General features: G+C 37.1%; 2 protein-coding genes across 3 annotated transcripts; one reads left to right on the top strand and one right to left on the bottom strand.

The window, feature by feature from the left end:
- The first annotated feature begins 72 nt into the window (after window positions 1–72).
- Window positions 73–1,908, top strand: LOC124411474 (U6 snRNA phosphodiesterase). The gene is made up of 4 exons (XM_046890589.1): window positions 73–278; window positions 894–1,036; window positions 1,161–1,501; window positions 1,661–1,908. The coding sequence occupies exons 1-4, from the start codon at window positions 160–162 to the stop codon at window positions 1,856–1,858; spliced, it is 801 nt and encodes a 266-aa protein (XP_046746545.1). The 5' UTR covers window positions 73–159; the 3' UTR covers window positions 1,859–1,908.
- On the bottom strand, window positions 1,619–12,910 carry LOC124411460 (tonsoku-like protein). Of its 2 annotated transcripts, XM_046890569.1 has the most exons (6): window positions 12,815–12,910; window positions 12,495–12,752; window positions 10,921–11,089; window positions 5,198–5,607; window positions 3,081–5,120; window positions 1,619–2,968 (listed from the first exon to the last, which is right to left on the bottom strand). In XM_046890569.1, exons 1-6 carry the CDS (start codon window positions 12,825–12,827, stop codon window positions 2,022–2,024), a joined length of 3,837 nt encoding a protein of 1,278 aa, XP_046746525.1. In that variant the 5' UTR covers window positions 12,828–12,910; the 3' UTR covers window positions 1,619–2,021. The 2 variants fall into 2 exon arrangements, with proteins under 2 accessions (XP_046746525.1, XP_046746534.1); XM_046890578.1 differs by lacking the exons at window positions 12,495–12,752; window positions 12,815–12,910 and having other exon boundaries at window positions 10,940–11,066.
- Between the last annotated feature and the right edge of the window lie 5,651 nt (window positions 12,911–18,561).

The following is an 18,561-nucleotide window of genomic DNA, read 5'->3' on the forward strand; positions in this document are numbered from 1 at the left end:
CAAACGTGGTCTATCTTGTTGTTTTTTTCACGTCAATCGCCATGAATTCAACCTCGAATAGGTAACGGAAGGGTTAATCCTGCGAGTGTCACCGGGGACTCAGTGCCATCAGTCAGTAAAAACGACTGATCCGACTTTGAGTTGGCGACAATAACTGAAATGGCAGGTTTGCATATGATCCGGTCATACCTATCCGAATCCGAGGATTCCGACACCCAGGATGAGTCGAAAATAAACCGCGATGAAGTTCCAAGCTCTGGAAAGAATCTGTTACAAAGGTGTGCTTTTTCATTTAGTAAGGTTAGGTTTGGTGAGGCGCAGTATAGATAGTCCATCCCCAACAGCCAACAGTAAACTGACACAAGTTATGTATGCAACGGGTGAATTTCGGTTTTACTACACTTCCTCCTTGATTCTAGAAAATCTACCAATCAGCAGGACAAAAAAAAGAACACCTTAAACGTGAAAAATGTCCAATAGCGTAATTTGAACCAAAATAGGTCGTTGAAGATTTTCGGAGATTTTTTCATTCACAGTGGCCTCAATGATTTTTCGAAAGTTTTTTAAATTTTTTCTTGCAGTTTGATGTTGATTTTTCGAAAAAGTTACTTTTGAAATTTTCGATAATGCATTGCGATTGTAGATTTATTTTATGTATCGTTCTGAATAACTTACATACAACATTTGTGGGATCCTTTTACTGTTGATTTATTGTCAATCGCTTGAATTTTCATAGAGAAGGAGCAAATGTAGTATTAATGCCCAAATTTAACTGACATAAACATATACGTGTTTTATTTTTGGACTTTTGTATATACCCATACAAAGTTTCATTCGATTCCTTGATCGATATGAGGATGCTTTTTGATTAAAAGGTCGATCTATCATTTCAGATTCTCTGTTCCCGAGAGCATATTGTCATTTAAAGGTACGAAACATGATGAAGATGTTCACGATGATCCCAGCCAACACGATGGTCGAACAAGAACTTTTAAACACGAACGTGGAAATTGGGCAACACTTGTTTACATTAACTGTAAATTTAGACAAATAATATAAACTTTTAATGCATCATTTAATATGGATTCAATGATGATAAAATTGTTTACAGATATATATATATATATGAGTGTCTAAATTCAAATTACAAAATTTTGCAGATGCTGGTTCCAACCCAATACATTCATGGTTGAGGAAACTACCACAACAGATTGCAATTAAAGAAGATTTGAAGTTCTATACAGAATTCCATTTAAGTTTAACTCGGTGTTTGGTTCTAAAATTTCACTGGATTAAATCATTTGTAGAAAGCTTACAAAAACTGTGTCAATCCACAGGTGAAATAGTGGTAGAATTTAGGGATTTGAAGGTCTACTGCAACGAGGAAAGGACTCGAACATTTCTTGGTATACGGTGTGAAGGCAGGAATAAACTCCTCGAACAATTCGTCGTAAATATTGATAAAATACTTGCAGAGTATCAGCTACCATCGTTCTATGAGGTGAGATTTTTCACTTTTGTCGTAAAAGTAATTGCGTGTGTAATGAAATTTTTCGTGGGCTACATTTTTTTATTATAGAATTCTAAATCTGCTACGTACAATGTTCACTGGTATTTAAGTCTCTGTTATAAGCAGTGTTACATTTCTCATGTTCTACAGGAAGCCTCTTTTCATATCAGCATCCTATGGTGCCTAGGAGATGTAACGGAAAAACTGAATGCTTGGCTTCCGACTCTGAATGAAAGTTTGAATAGTATTTATGCTGAGCATTTTTTGCACAGTTTCGAAGTCAGCAAGATTAACTGTAAAATTGGCAATAAAATGTACACATTTCCTCTGAAGCAAAGGTATACGTGAATAATAAATATTTAATGTAAATTAAATTAGTTACAACTTGGAAGAATGTGTCAATTAACACAAGAATTCGAATCAAAAATTGCTTTCTTTGTGTTTGATATACTCTTTCAACCTAAAAATAATCAGGATTCCTAAGGCTAAAGTTCCCTAAATAATTATTTAATTAATGATGATTAAATATTACTACATTGTGAGGTAATGTTTGTATGTAGCCTTGACCACCCCATAGCTTAAGCCACGGTTGTTGAACTCCAGATGCCATGCTAACCACAAGAGTACAAATTTCAGGACAGCAGATGAAAACTTGGAAATCGGGGGGGTCAATAATCACAGAGCATCCACTGAAGTCGATATATGCCAGTGTCTGTTTGCGTTGTAACACGTCAAGTAAAGATCGTTTCGAAAGTTTAATATTGCCGTTTACCACAAGCTTAGAAAGATTAGCTGTTTGTGAAAGAATGCGTGATAAATCATCATCACATAAATCGCACATAGAGAGATCCAAAGATTCTAATGTTGCAAGTGAAAACCTAGGGTGAGAAAACAGCTCTTTTAACACATCAGATTTTCCGTCCCGGATTGAACCAGATAAGTTCAGTGATAGAATATGAGGCTGCAACAAAGATCGCAGGCCTTCAACCGCTATTGGGTTTTGTGCTAAGTCTAGATTATTTAAGGCAGCGTTGCTCGTGCCGGCAAAAATATTTTCTAGCTCGCAATTGCTCATATTCAAAGTTTGCAAATTTCTCAAGGAGGACAAAAGCGTATATAACTGATGTGATGCTTGTTTACCCAAGGGATTATAACTTAAATCTAGTACTCGAATTTGCAAAGGGAACTGCCTAAATCGAGACAGGCAATTTGAGTCAATATCGCAACAGCGCAGGTGTAACTCCTGCAATAAAGTCAACTGCTCCAAGCTGCTACTCAGTGTCTCTCCGTAGTCGTTAAGTTCTATTCCTGATACATTCAAGACTTGTAGATGGATTTGGTACTGTAGACTTTTCAATACCGGAAATATATCGCAGTTCAATGTCTCACGACCTCGTAGTCGTAATGTGGAAGTGTTCTCGCACGTTTTCAGACATTTCACAGTTCCTTCATCTACAGCTGAAAACAAAAACCGCCTTGAATTTTGCTCTATTCAGTAGTTAATATAATGACATAAATTACTATAGTGAGTCAGTAAATGTTTTTTCACGAAATACAGCAATAGTCTTACCAATATTGCAACTGCTACAAATCGTTTTGTATCGATCAGAGATTGGAGGGATATCCATTTTTCGAATGTTGCCAATCAAGCTAAGTGATTTGCAATTCAGATAACAAGAATTAATTGTATTTTGCGAAATTGTTGACTCCTCATTGGGTGTAATGAGATCAATATCCGGCATGCATCCAGTTTCTTCATTAAATTTTTTTTGGACATGTCGTGCGATGCTTTCAGTAGTGATTTTTTTTTCATTCGAGACGCGGAGCTGTAATTTAAACAATTTCTTTTCAATCAAAACCTCCACATTCATCTCTTCAACTTGCACTTCTTGCTGAGATTCATTTTTTGATGCTACACAAGCACTTGGTGATGGAGTGCGAGATACCGAATACCTGGAAAAGCCTACTGATAACAAAGTGGACTGTTTTCTTAAACTTCTAACTTCATCAGGTTCCCCAATCACTTCACACATTTCAGAACTATTGCTATCACAACTTTCTTCTGTTTCAGTGTCTTGTAAAGTGGAAGAAAATATTTTATTGTTCACTCCAGTTCTTTGACGTTTGCTTTTCCTTTCTTCTACTGATGCTGAACCTGCAGACTTCCGTTTTGCAGTAGATAGAGGATCGGTTGGATTATTCTTTTTCTTACTTAAATTGGGGCCAATATCATCGTCAAGCCATTCATCTAGCAGTATTTGATCAGAATCTAAAAGAGGTGCAAGATCTTTGTGGGAAGGTGAGGATTTAGTGAATGAACCTAGCCGTGCTCCTCTATTACGCAGACTATTTATCGTCTGTTTGTAAACTTCGCCAGCTGAGACATTCTGTCTTTCGGTATTTTTGTCTTCCTCTTCATCAAGCAAATCGCTACAATGTGAGCTTTTCCTGTCTAAAGCGTTATTCATTCTATTCTTCACTTTTGTTCTTGTTACACCTTTCTGAGATAATTTACTGTGCATATGTTCGTACTCAGATTTATCTAGGTCTGATAAGTCCTCAGCTCTTTTTCGCCAATCTTCAAGAGAGTCAAGTATTGTGTCACCTTTTTCTGTTACTGCATAAATATTTGCTCCACTTTCTATCAGTAAATTCATAACAGAAAAGTTTCCACAACTTGCCGCATCATGTAGTGGTGTGATTCCTTCACAGTTAGAACCTCCAGGGTCATTGAGATCAGCTCCAGCATTCAACAACAATCTTACTATTTCGACATAACCGTGATTAGCTGCTTCATGCAGCGGCGTCCACCCAAAGTTATCTCTTACGTCTGTTGGATGTCCATCGTTAATTAATTTTTCAACTCGTTCGATGTTGCAGTTTATGCAAGCTACATGAAGCTGTGTTTCTCCTCTTTCGTTTTTTTTAATGACTAGACCCGTTCGACCACTGCGTGTTGTTTTCGGTCTAGTTGACCTATTATTTTCTTCGCAGTTTGGTAGGTCCAAGTCAGAGAGCTCATCAAGATCTATATCAGCTCCAATGTCGAGATTTTCAGAATTTTCCTTTTCACTATCGAGTTCTGGTACTGTATCGAGTAACTGATTCAGCCTGTCTCTGATTTCTTCAGCGTCCTTTAAAGTCTGGGTTTCCGAATAATGGAGATATGCTTTCAGAACAGTTACTTCTAAAGATTGAATACTGGTCAGCTTAGCCTTTGATAGAGCTAGTTCGTAAATGCGACATACGTCTGAACTTGTCGCACCTGTTGACTCTAAGAGATCGGCTGAAAACAGGGCTGATCTGCAGGCTTCACGAGGATCAGAGCACATGCTTAGCTCTCTCTGTGCATAAGTCAAAGCCTCCTCGCATCGACCTAGATCTTTCAAAGTCTGAGCTAAGGAAATTAGTGCTGCTGTAATTCCGTCAAAGGATTTTTCCTTTTCCGCATGAGCAAGCATTTCTTCATAATACTCCAATGCCTTATCATAGCACTGAACAGCTGCAGCTGCGTCTCCTAACTTCTCGTAAAGTTGAATTCGATTTTTTTGGATTTTGCTATTTCCTATATCAGTATTCAGCATATTTTCAGTTCTGCTGAGAGTCACAGCTGTATGTAAAAGAGAAAAGTATGAAGAGTACGTCATGTATGAAAATACAGTAAGAGTGAGTGAACTTTTGACTTACCAATGCGAAGTAGCTTCTCTACTTGTTCTCGGGTGGACTGAGGTAGATCTTTAATTGAGAAAAGCACTACCAAATCCTTGCGAGCATTCAGCCAATTACCATATTTCAATAACAACTCTGCTTTAGCCAGCAGAGCGTTTGCTTTCATAGAAACATTTTCAGTTTTGGCTGCCAAATCCAGACACTTGAGGGCCTTCTCTTTGTTACATTGTCTTTCATGGTGAGCTCCAAGTGCAAGATAAGCTCTATGCTCATCTTCCTTCAAGTTGTATGTAGAGCATATCAGACGACATTTGTCATACAAGTTGATGGCCTCATGAGGCTTCATCTGGGCGTCTAATACCAGACCCCAGTTCAATAGAAGACGTGCACGTATCGTTGCCATTTCCGCCTTTGGGATTCCCCGAAGTCTTTGTTATAACAAAAAAGATAAATGAAAAATATTACACTAATAGAATATCCTTGGAAGGGGTATTGTGTAGGAAGTTTGGACAAGTTTTTGGCTTGCGATCAAAAAATTCGACACCGATTTTGAATCAAAGTCACTGTTACTATAGAGAAATCTACAATCAGAGCAAGATAAAGAATTGTGTGAGAAACAGTGCAACCGCATATTTACCGAAAAGTATTTTGCGCGTTTCTAACCCCGTATATGTTGATGAAACATAAGATTTTCGAAGGTCAAACAAATTCTAATGGGCTATGTAATATACTGTTGAACATTGCATTACTTCTAGACTTTCAATATTGCGCGTAACAATAGCGAAGACCATCTATGTCACATGCTGATATATAAATTGGAACCAAAATTCATTACTTTTTCACACATGCTTCTGGTATCACAGATCGATGAAAAATCTAACAAATCATGTCATTTAACGTTTTGGCACCTTAGCGAGAGGCTTTTTCAAAGTATTTACAATATATTAATGACCTAGTGTTAAAATACTATGTGATGTATATAATATGCTTACAACCGTAATTGTATAAGTTTGAAAATCTCCTATGCTAATGGCGAAGCATTGATTATCTAGTCAAGAATATCCGGATGCGTTGCTTCTTGTTTCGCTTAATTTTGAAATTTATAATTCAAAATTTCGGTTAGTTCCTGACGTTGACCCCATCCAATTTTGAAACTGATTTTTTGCACGCAAGCAAATTTAAGAAGTACTGACGTATTTTGTCAAACTTTCTTGAGACTTGATTCGAGATCATGATTTTTGTAAAATCTTCACTCTCGGTCATAGCTTGTTTTTCAGGTGATTCCAATTCGTTATCAAGATGTCGAATGAGAATACACGTGTAGAGGAAGATAGAGAAAGAGAAAACAGCTCTTTTATTATATGAGATTCTCTGTCTTGAATTGAACCATATAAGTTCAGTGATAGAATATGAGGCTGCAACAAAGAACGCAGCCCTTCACTCAGTATTGGGTTTTGTGCTGATCGTAAGTCTAGATTATTTAAGGCAGCGTTACTTGTGCCTACAAAAATATCTTTTTATCTGTCAAGCTTTGAACTTATCCTTTTCACTATTTAATTGTGGCAGGTGTTTCTTCAAAATCTTGTGCTTTCAAAAAGAGCCTTTAATTTAGACTGCACCAAACATACAGCTATGCAATATCTCAAATATGACAAAAAGCAATTTTCCGTCTCTGAAGGCGGCTGGCCAAATCTGACCAAAACGTCAATAAAAAGTGATAAAAATAAGTGCGAATGTTTGAAAAGTGATCATTTAGTGATAAAAATGTGATTAAAAAAGTGACATATTTCGGGAAATTTATAGATGTAATTTCTGCAGAGTACTTGGTTCACTAGGGTGTCCCTTAACAGGGGTGTTTTTGAATTTTCATGCTCCCAGGGGCTCAAACGCTTCCAAATATATGAAAACAAATTCCCTGATTCCCTTTACACACTTAATATCAACTCTAAGATAGTCCGCTTTCCCGCCAAAGTTTCTTATGGAAATAACATGTTAAAAACATATTTTGTTCTTTTGAATTTTATAACTTGGTGACAAATTTACCTAAAATTATGAGAAGTAAATATTTTTGTAGGGAATTAAACGCTCTGTAAAAAGGTTTGTTACAATTTTTTGCTTAGTTTGCTGGTTCGAAAATTATTCGAGCTCAAAGTTTAAATTTTATAAAAATTCGCTCCACTTTAATAAAGAGAATATATGTACTAAAACAAAAAAAAAATATGTCGTTGAATGTAGTACAGTTGAAAAAATTACTTCTCATTCGATGATAAGAAAAAAGTGAAAGAATTGAAGCACTATAAGCCCTTTAAGTTTTCAAATTAACCAGCAAAGTATACAGGGTGGTTGGTTTTAATTGCCCACGGCAAATATCTCGGAAACGAATAGAGATGAAGTAAAAGGTTTTATGCGAAACTTGGAGGGTTTTAAAAGGAAAAATTTAAGCCGACGTGGGTCAACATGTCGAGTATGCCATTCATAAGATTTTGCAAATTACGTCTGATTGTAAAAAGGGTATTTGTATTTTAGATACGAGCAACTGATGGCGAAATGAAAGACAAATGTAAGGATGTAGGTAAAAAAATGTCGTGATTTTTATCTTTCTGTAATTTTATTCAACTTTTTCTCAAATTGTTTTTTTTTGAGCTTCTGCACATATTTATTTCCCCCTACCCTCACTGAAAAGTTTTTTTTTGGATAAAAAATTGGGGAGTTTAAAATGATATCGAGTTTTCCATAATTTTAATTTAGATCATAAAGGGCATAGCCGAATAAGCATACTAAAAGCGCCCTTTGACAAAATGGATTCTTTCGATGACTAACTGTTTCTTCTTGGCAAATGACTGACCAATACCAAATTTTAACCTTTTAACTCCATGTTGCTCGAAGTTATTGCGACAAACGTGATTTTCAGTTGTTTCGCGATAACTGCTATTTCTACTCGAAAAATTCTGAAAAAAGCACACATCCAACACACGTGTGTAATGTATACACATATCGAGGATTTTTTCAGATTTTTAAGTATCAACCTGGGCCTTCAAAAAATTTTTAACATTTAGATCGCTGGTTTCCGGGGGATTTTGAAGAGGTACCACCTTGTTCTTATTATAGTATAAACATCTGCATTTATGTGATTTTTGTGCCGGCATTTATGTGCCGCCGAGTACCATAATCACATGATAATGAAACACTTATCGTCAATCTTTGTCGTGAAATCAGGAAAAATGCCAAGCACAACCTTCCCGCACGTACACGTCGTGAAGTTGGATCTCGCTTCTCGTGTGGTGATGTCGAAACATCATTCCAAGAGCATTTTTAATATTCTTCCGATGCTCTTTCCTTACGCCTTTGTGGCTTTAACGGAATTGTACAAGCGATGATAATATTATTTGCTCTAATTCGAATAATTGTAATAATGATCAAAATTATATTCATAGGGATAATGACTGCTCATGCAAACACCTTAAATCAATTTTTGAGGGCTTATTCATGTGGTGAAAATTAAATATTGAAGTAACATAATCTGGCATGACTTTAGATTAATCAGAGAAATTGAAAATCCTTTGTAGCTGCTTAGTGTATCCCGTATCGCGCAAATTCAAGAACTGACTGGAAATTGTTTGTAATATTCCTTAGGCTCAAAAACAGTAAATAAACCTTTTCAAATTGCCACTCTGGATATACTAAGTTCGAGTTGTTAATCTGCAGTGTCACTACATACTATGAGCCCAATAAAAATTAACTCTCTTATTGTTTTCTCAAAGTTTCGGGCTTGGACTATCAAGAATAATACGTCACTGTGTAGAAAAAAAACCTTAGTCACGTATATACAAATATCATTACAGAGGCGATTGTCAATCTTTTCCGCTATCAAATTTATGACATAATATCAGTGAATAATATCTACCTATTACTTGAAAATAATGAAAATTGAACTCGTTGTTGTTTATTGGGAAAGGGAAAAACGCTGCGCGCGAGCGCACAGACGCGCTAGCAAAGCCGCCGCACGCACACGTCCGTGTGCTCGCGACAGCGATTTTCCCTTTCCCGATAAACAACAACCAGTTCAAAACAGCCGCTGGCCGGAAGTATAAATAACAAATCATACAATCAGTAGTTCGCCTCATATCCTACTAAATACGCAAAAATAGTTTTTCAAAGAAAAGATGACAGCAATTCTTTGATGTGTGCTGTGTCGCTACCGTTGTTGCTCAAGCCTCAAGATATATAATAAAAAAAATTGGTCAACACATATATACTTTTCTTTCTTTGATTATAGAGCTGGAAGAAACAAATACATATATTGACAGCAAATTGCAGATTTTTATGTGCCCGCCAAGTACGTAGCTCTTGGAATGATGTCTCGATATCACTACGCGAAAAGCGAGATCCGACTTCACGACGCGTACGTGCGGGGAGGTTGTGCTTGGCATTTCTTCTGATTTCACGGCAAAAATTGACGATAAGTTTTTCATTATCATGTGATTATGGTACTCGGCGGCACATAAATGCCGGCACAAAAATCACATAAATGCAGATGTTTATACTATAATAAGAACAAGGTGGTACCTCTTCAAAATCCCCCGGAAACCAGCGATCTAAATGTTCAAAAATTTTTGGAAGGCCCAGGTTGATACTTAAAAATCTGAAAAAATACTCGATATGTGTATACATTACACACGTGGGCTGGATCTGTGCTTTTTTCAGAATTTTTCGAGTAGAAATAGCAGTTATCGCGAAACAACTGAAAATCACGTTTGTCGCAATTAATTGGTGGAAATTTGGTATGGATCAGTCATTTGCCAAGAGGAAACAGTTAATCATCGAAATAATCCATTTGGTGGAAGGGCACTTTTGGCATGCTTATTCGACGGCTTATTCTGAGATCTTGGTCTAGTGCGACTACGTCAACTTTTGAAAAATTATTAATACCTCAATCAAATTCGGTTCTTCTTAATTCAATATTTTCGAGATATCGTACATTAGTATCTTTGCTAAAATTGACGCTGAAAGGCCGCAACCGGGTAAGAAGGAAGGAGCGGCCCCCGCGCAGATTGATCGGAAATTTTGACGATATATTTTGACGGTATAATATCTCGATTTTTTTCTACGGGTTGTCTTAAGTACATCCTTGGTACATATTTTTTCAAGGAAAATCGGTCCATTATATCCGGAGAAATAGCTGGATCGTTTAAAAAGGCTACATGTATTTTCATTTTCCATTCCAGTATAGCTACAAGGTTAAAATTTGGGGTAAATTCGTTACGCGTCAGAGGCAACTTTTCGTCAAAATTTCAGATCAATCCGTGTGGGGGCTGCTCCTCCCCTCTTACCCGGCTATGTTCTTTCAGGGACTTTCCAGGATTTTTCCAAGATTAAAGGTGTGTAGCATACCAGACTGAAAAACGTCACGAAAAATCATAAAGCTGAAGTTCATAGTATCAACCATTGAAAAAAAATGCAGTATTAGTAAAGTTCAAGTAAAAAGATGGATAAAAGCAATAATTATGTTTCATCTTTAGAATGACTTTGAAAAAGTTGAGTGCGCAAAGTCCGACTATTTTTTTGTTACCGTTTATGAATTTTAGACAATATGTATCGAACAAAGTAACAATTTAAAAAAAAATGCATCATTGCACTAATTTTATAAACTTCAACTCCAAAAATCATGGTGTTATTCATTAATGGTAATGGATGGATTAAAATTATATAAATATTTATATTAGTTATTACAGGACTCTTACTTATCACATAGGAACATACTCTTCGCGTAGGCCTTCTTAGCATTGGTAAGCGCCTCAATTTGCTCGTCAGATTTTTCTGGAAATCTTTCAGCCAGACAAAAGTAAGTTCTGCCCAATGTAGCAAATGCCCGCTGCTCCTCCAGTTCGTTTTTCATCTCTTGGGCTCCCTCTGTTCTGTCCCATCAATCATATTAATATATTATTCAAAGGTATTCTCTAACACAAATTGTTTCAAGTATGCAGAAGTTAATGCTTCATGGTTGATCTATTAAACATCAGCCAAGTTCTGGAGGTCGTGATATTTACAGATTGTTCGAGGGTACAATGCTTCTTGAAAAAACTACAGTTTAATTATTTCTCCAAGTAGCGTAAAATTTGTAGAAATTAACAAATTTCGAGGTATTATGTCACAGGTATTAAGTACTTGAAAATAAAAAAAAGTGTTTAATGATCAATTCGTTGGTCAAGGAAATCGTCAGTTTTGTTAGTTTTACTCTAGTCAAAAATTATGTGATGAATAAACCAGGGAGTCTGTAATATTACATGGTGTGCAGTAGGAGTGATACGTAAAATTACATAAATATTTATCAAAAATAAAAGCTCGGTGTTTTGTGATATTTCTTTTCAACTATCTAACAATCAGTCTTATACAAATGATATAATATAATTTATATTCAATTGAATGTGTTTGCAGTAGGTCCAGATTTATCGATAACAAGGTAGTGAGTTTATGATATTAATGTAACTGAACAGTGAAAGAAATGAAATATTAATAATTGGTTATGTAAATTTATCGTTAACTGACTAAATTCAAGTGAAACCAACTAAATTCTCATTGCCTGGAAATAATTTAAACGAAATTTATGATGAACACCTATGAGTGATATTCAATAAATAAGAAAGACATGAAATACTCTGGTGTATGGTGTAGCAGACTTGATGTTGTGTACTGAATGTACCTAGCACCACACATCTTTCTTGAATTTTCATGCTTGAACATGAATAATTTCATTCGATTTTCTTCTCAAGTCAGATAACATTAACAGAACCTTATGACTTACTATATTTTGATCAATATATATTACGTGCAAACCACTAATACATTACTATTAGCGATCTGATGGTCATAAACGGACCACAAATAAGCCTCATGTAAATTACAATATAAGATATCACACTTTGACTGAGATTATTGCACAAAATATATATACAAATTAGCAGCATGGTAAGTGCAAGTGTCAGATCATACATTGCACACTACTCATATTGCAATAACTTGCCACATAATTGCTGCTAATTTGTGCCTAATTACTGCTGATCGTCTTATGAATGCAAAACTGATAACGTGTGTGGAAGTGAAATTAGCTGATTTGCACACAACTCGTCATGTTATGCTTGCAAATTGTGTGGAATTTGCATTTTGTTATCTGGGTTCTTTGAACAGCACAGCTGGCTCCAAAATGTGCTGATGAAGCAGAAACCGACTTGTCTGTAACTTTACTACTTGTTTTAAGGGTGTTTGTTCTCACATTGATTCAGAAATTGTGAGATTAAAAGGAAATGAAATTTCATACCGAGGTAAAGTTTTTGGTGTTTTAGTGCTTGTTGATAATCTTCAAGAGATAAGTGTATCTCTCCGATCATACGATGAGCGACAGCCAGGCTAAGTTTGTCATTAAGAATACGACAAGCTTCAACTTGCTCAGTATATTGTTCTCTAGCATCATCCAATCGACCAAGTTGAAAGTACAGATCTGCTAAGCTATTTGTAGCCTCGGCAAATTGAAGTGTATTGCCATCTTTTTTGGCGCGTAGTTTCTTCTTTATTAATCCTGAATAAAATCATTTCGTTGATAAGCATCTTTTCGTAGTCTGAAATTATAGTCTTACTTACGTTCTATCTCCATTGTAGAGAAGTACGGTACACAGTTACTCGTCCTACTGTTTTCTTCAACAAAGCTAAGGAAGACGTTATTAAATTACACTGCTTACTTTCGGACAATATGACAATAAATTCCACGATAGGATGTTGTATACATCATAGTATCGGGGGTATCGGGGGACTGATGTATAGCATACGCGCGCGTAGCGTGATAAGTGACCAGTGTTACCAGATGGCTCTCCCCCGCCCCCTCCACTTCTGCCAAAATTTACCTTCAAATCCCCCTAGATTTCCCCCTAGATTTTTTTCTAATAAACTAGCCCCACGAACTGGTTAGCCTCTCGTATATAGTTCCAGTTTGCGATCGAATTCAGTTCTGCTTGTACGGAATCGTTTGCTAGTCGCTTGCAGATGATTGTAGGTGATTTCGCGTCGTTTGTAATTCAATATTTCAGCCGTTATTAATAAAACAAATTGGTTCAAGTAGTTCGAGTGACGTTAGCCCCTTACATGTGCAATTCACGGTCGAATTGAGTTCTGCTTGTCCGAAATCATTTGTAAGTTGATCGTAGGTGTTTATAAACATTTCTCCAACCTTCAATAATCCCCCAATTATCTGTAAAATTTGGAACAAAAAACCTCCCCCCCCCCCCCTCCCCCGCCCTTCACGCAAAAATAAAAAAACTAAACTACTGTAGCCAGGCACTAGTTCCGAGAGTTCATCCAATCTCAGCGCATCCAACTTACCACAGCTGTTCATTAACTGAAAATTGCATCCAAAGTCTATTTCGCATCGGGTAATCGTTTGTTTCTCATTTACAGGTGTTCAATTACACAATCCAGACGTTTGATAGTCGAATGTTGATTCGCAATCTTTGAAATAATAGTGATGGGGTATCAAAATCTCCACAGTTTGTCCGGACCTAGCGTAGCAAAATGACGACAGCTCCTCCTTGACTGGAAATTGCATCGGAATTCAAGTTCCCGTCAGGCAATCGTTTATTGCTCGTTTGTAGATGTTTGATAATGCAGTTTAGAAGTAACAATTGAACAAACATTCCAAGAAATTTCCCCTACACCGATATACGTGCGCGTTTATCACGATGCGTAGCTTCAATATTTTTCATGTGAATTCGTTGTAATATGCAACGTAATATGTATAAATGTATAGGCTTCTTGTAGGTGTGTTGAAAGACATTCTAAAATAATTGAACCAATTCTTTTTCCCGTTGCCTTCGTTCGTATTTTGTTTCGTTGTGATATGGAGGTTCATAAAGTTGGCACCCGAAGTCAAGATAATCGGCTGAAAGTTGTTTAGATCGTTTGCGCGTAGCTTGAATATGAAGAATAACACTCGGTCTCGTTTGCGCGTTCGCTCATTTTTTGAGAAAAATGCAAATAAAGTTAGGGTGCTGAATTTCAGCACCCGTGTTTTGAAAATGGTATCACACGAAAGACTCACAGAATTTCAGATATATTGTAGAGGCAATCGTTTGCGCGTCGTTTGCGCAATCAGCACCGTGAAATAATTCCGCAGAAAGAAATAAAATCACCAGTAAAAAAATTATTTTTTATAATTTACAATTATTCGATTATTTGGCACCAGAATGAATTACTGCGCATGCGCCGGAAGTAGTTCAGTTCCGTGCGGTCCAGGTTCCAACCATAGACTTATAAGATAGACTGAGCGCTCTTATGAGTCGCTTGAAGCAAGGATATAAAGGACAGAGATATGTCCGGAGTATTTCTCTCTCTGTCTGGCAATATTAGTGGCGGGGACTGAGTAGAGGAGAACGAGGAGAAATACGCATATGACAGGCACAAAGCTGTTCCACTTCCACTACTCCGTTGTCTCCCACCATGACGCCGATTGAAAAGAGAGAGCAGTACTCCCGGATATCTCTGTCCTTCATATGTAAGCGTCAGTGCCTCTTATAGAAGCGTTCGGTCTATCTTATAAGTCTATGGTTCCAACCGGACAGCCCATAACAAAGAGTATAGGATAGAGTGGAAGGTACCCGTATCGCCCTATTACAGCGCCCCTAGCAGCTCTAAGGAAAAGTATAACGTGTATGTGTAGCGTCAGTGAACATGCGATGTAGTATTATTTGTTGGTGTGATGACGCGGCGCCATATTCTTTGAGTAAGAATCAGTGGTAAGAATACATGGTAAGAATTGGGTAACAAACGAACTTTTTCCAAAGATGCCAATTTCTTGTGACATCAAATTATGTGACAATAACAAATATGTAAAAAATCAAAGCATAAATAACGGGAAACAAGTGACGTTTTTCTCGTTACCAAGTAAACAGCAACTGTAAGTAAATATAATATATATATATATATTAGAATATATAACCTCACTTTCGCGGGAATGCTGTGGCTCCTCACGTATCTTCATATACTGTGAAAATAAATGTAATGATTTTCGTGTATGGTTGTTTTGGTAGAAACTAATAAAAAATACAAGAGGTTTTTGAGTTGATATAATATTTTATGTAACCATTCTTTATGATACAGTATTATGTACGGATATATATTTTTATTAAGATTTGACATGACTGTTTACGTTTTTTAAATATAAGTACTTTTTTGATGTTATATATTGAAGATTACCTATTTAAATATATAATTTCGATACAATGTGTTTGATATTTGTTGCCATTTATTTCATTAATTTTGTCTTATAGTAAATTCACATCACATTCATAGAAGAAATGTGTATGTCGATGCTTACGTTATGTTCTGTATCCATGCAAACATATTTATAGGCTGCCAGATATGGAGAAAAATATGAGATCGTTCTGTAATAACAGCGTTGACTGAAGAATTCATTGCAAAAAATTTATTATCAGAAGTTTTAAGAATTCTTCACTGTATTCCCCGGTTTAAGGCGCCGCTGACCTGACTTGAAAATATCAAATCGTGACGTCATAAATACGTGCAGCGCCTCTGAACGTTGAACGGCGAACTAAGGCCGCTGATTTCATTGGCTTGTTCTGTTAGATCCAACCAATGATGTCAGTTACAGATCGAGACATACTTCTTGTGGATCATGAACGGGCTGCTGTCACATGAAAAACGCCGTTACGAATCGTGCCATATTTACAAAAAAATAACTGATAGTATAAGTTTTCCCGAATAAAGTGAGTGCTTTTGTACGTGGCTAACTGTCTGGTGAGAGTGAAAGAAATTGTGAAACAGTGCAATCAGTGAATATTCAACATGCGGTAGCTCCGATCGGCCATGTTTGTTTTGGCGTGATTTTATTCACTTCATTATTCTTTATTATAAACATTATCAGCGATTTGCATGACTAGTGACTGAGTTAGCCACGTACACTTTTATTCAAGCTTCAATTTAAAAATTTCCCGAGTAAGATTCGTGCTTCCATTCTTGCAGGATTCGTAATGGCGTTTTCCCCGCTTCTGACGTCACGAAATATATATATGACATGCCAGGTCAGCTGGGCCTTAAAGGGAGCGCCAAAATCTTAGTGGGGGTACTTTACTTTTCCTCAGAGCTACCAGAGCGTCCTGAAAATCGAGGTACGCTTTTATACATTGGCTCTTATGGGACCTTCCACTCTATCCTATACTCTTTGGCCTATAACACGTAACAAATGTAGCAGATAGCTTTACAGCTAAAATAAGGCGCTTCAATCATTTTAAATCGTTCACGTGGTTTGCGCATCGCCCAAAATTTAAAAATGTCACAGTAATTCGTTCGCGCTTTCGCGCGGTGTCGAGAAAAAGGGGAATGAACACTGGGTGCTGAGTTTCAGCACCCGCGCTCTTCAAATATCATGATATCATATGAAACTTTATCTTTTCCAAAACGCCGTATGGTAGGCAACGTGACCAAATGCAGGAGGTGACGTAAACGACGAATTGACGTTAGCTCAGAACGTTAGTGATAATAAAATAATATAGAATTTACAATAAACGGTAAATAATGAGAGAGATTGACATGGATTAATAGTTTTCACAGATCGGTAGCTTAGACGAGAAAATATTATTAACAACAGTTGAATCGATAATTTACAACGGTCAAAATTATGAGCTTGAATTGACAAGGTAATTCGAGATTACAATAACGAGAGTTTACAAGAATTATGCTAGAGTGAGAGATTTAGAGAAGGATTCGCAAGATAAAAATAGTACACTAAATATACCTGTTTACAATGAGCAACTTAAGATAACAAAGAAATACGATATTTAGGAAACAAGAAAATATTAAGAGGTAATAAGAACTACAAAATCGATAATAAGCGATAGAAAAAAGGTGCAGCAGTATTTAGCGGCTTACTCTACGCTCGGCTGTACTCCAAGTTGCTCGATTTACGATACAAAACATGCACAAAGCAAATAAATAAAATTAGCGATACGATACAAAAGCGATAGGCAATACTGGTAAAGAAAATAAAGATAGCTATAGTAAGAGACGGTGGAAGTTACAAAAGCAGTTCTAGCATAAGATTACGAGAATAAGAGAAAATCAGAGATACAAAAGATATTGATTCGGTAGTTACGAGGTCGCTTAACGATAAGTTTTCGGAAATTAATTACTCAAAAAAATCATGCAGTCGCACGGCGGCTTACAACAACTCAATGTTCGTGGACCATGACCACGGTCTTACATACAGGTCTTGCAACGAAGCCAATTTTCTACAGAGCGACGTGGTTCTTTTGTTGTCCGTGTTTCAAGTGTTTGAAATAGCCATGTCGCGGCGCTGCTATCTAGGGATGTACGTGGGGTAGGGATGAAAATGTGCCACCGAAATTATATTTGAAATGAAGCATATAACCTAAAATCAACGCCTGCGTCATAATGTATTAACTACTTTCATTCATAACAATTTATTGCTTGTAATAACAACAATAATATTATTATTAGGTTGGCGCTGCATTCCGCACGCGTTGATTATCATCCCACGATCACAACGCCGGCCTGGCGGCCACAAACTGAAATAAATTAGCACCCGTGAAATAAACCACCCCCACTACCTTTGTTGCAAGACCTGTATGTAAGACCGTGACCATGACTCACACTGATTGTAGCCCTTACTGATAGGAAGGCTGCGTCGATCCTCAGAACGAGGGCCTCATGAATTCTGGACGTAGTGTTTTGGGTTCGGTCCGGCACCTGGCCGGTAAGTCGGGGGACGACAGGCTGCGGTCTGCCCTTGAAGTCGACTTTACGGCATCCGACAGAGTTGGCATTCGAAGTTGTACAGGAAGTTCATGATTACGGAACGGTAGTTGGATTCGTCGGTAGCTGGATACTGTAGTTTTCGCTAAACGGTGATCCCTCGGTGAATCAAGAAAAGTGTTGATCCCTTGATGATGGTGGTTGTGGTCGACCTGGTACCTGGTTGGCTTGCGCCGAAGCGCAGGATTACAGAATTTATACAGAAAATATTAGTAACTAGTATTTTTCGCCTATTTTGCACCGAGTTTTCTTGGAGTACCCCGCCAGGGACGCGTTTAAGAATAGTTTCCTTTAGATTTTTGGCCTTGTAACGGGCCATTCACCAACACAAATATACATAAAACTCACACCCATAACATGAACTGATTCAAATCCTAAAAGATGAACACCAACCTAGTTTCAAGTTTTAGAATAAGGAGAAGAGGATGGTGGTATGGGACAAGAGTTGAGGGGACAGTCCAAAGTCCAATTTTGCACCCGGCACTAATAAGTCCTATAGCATAACGTACCGACCGAGTTGTAATTCTTAGAATAAGCGGAAGAAATAT

This window comes from Diprion similis, chromosome 2, assembly GCF_021155765.1.
Source record: "Diprion similis isolate iyDipSimi1 chromosome 2, iyDipSimi1.1, whole genome shotgun sequence".
NCBI classification, from domain to species: Eukaryota; Metazoa; Arthropoda; class Insecta; order Hymenoptera; family Diprionidae; genus Diprion; species Diprion similis.

What these genes read in the sequence shown, in the direction of transcription:
- LOC124411474 (XM_046890589.1), top strand. Translation starts at nt 160, where the DNA reads ATGGCAGGTTTGCATATGATCCGGTCATACCTATCCGAATCCGAGGAT. An exon ending in AACACTTGTTTACATTAACT is followed by an intron (nt 1,037 to 1,160) that starts GTAAATTTAGAC and finishes AAAATTTTGCAG; the next exon opens with ATGCTGGTTCCAACCCAATA. An exon ending in AGCTACCATCGTTCTATGAG is followed by an intron (nt 1,502 to 1,660) that starts GTGAGATTTTTC and finishes CATGTTCTACAG; the next exon opens with GAAGCCTCTTTTCATATCAG.
- LOC124411460 (XM_046890569.1), bottom strand. An exon ending in ACACCAAAAACTTTACCTCG is followed by an intron (nt 11,090 to 12,494) that starts GTATGAAATTTC and finishes GGGACAGAACAG; the next exon opens with AGGGAGCCCAAGAGATGAAA. An exon ending in AGAGAAGCTACTTCGCATTG is followed by an intron (nt 5,121 to 5,197) that starts GTAAGTCAAAAG and finishes TTTTACATACAG; the next exon opens with CTGTGACTCTCAGCAGAACT.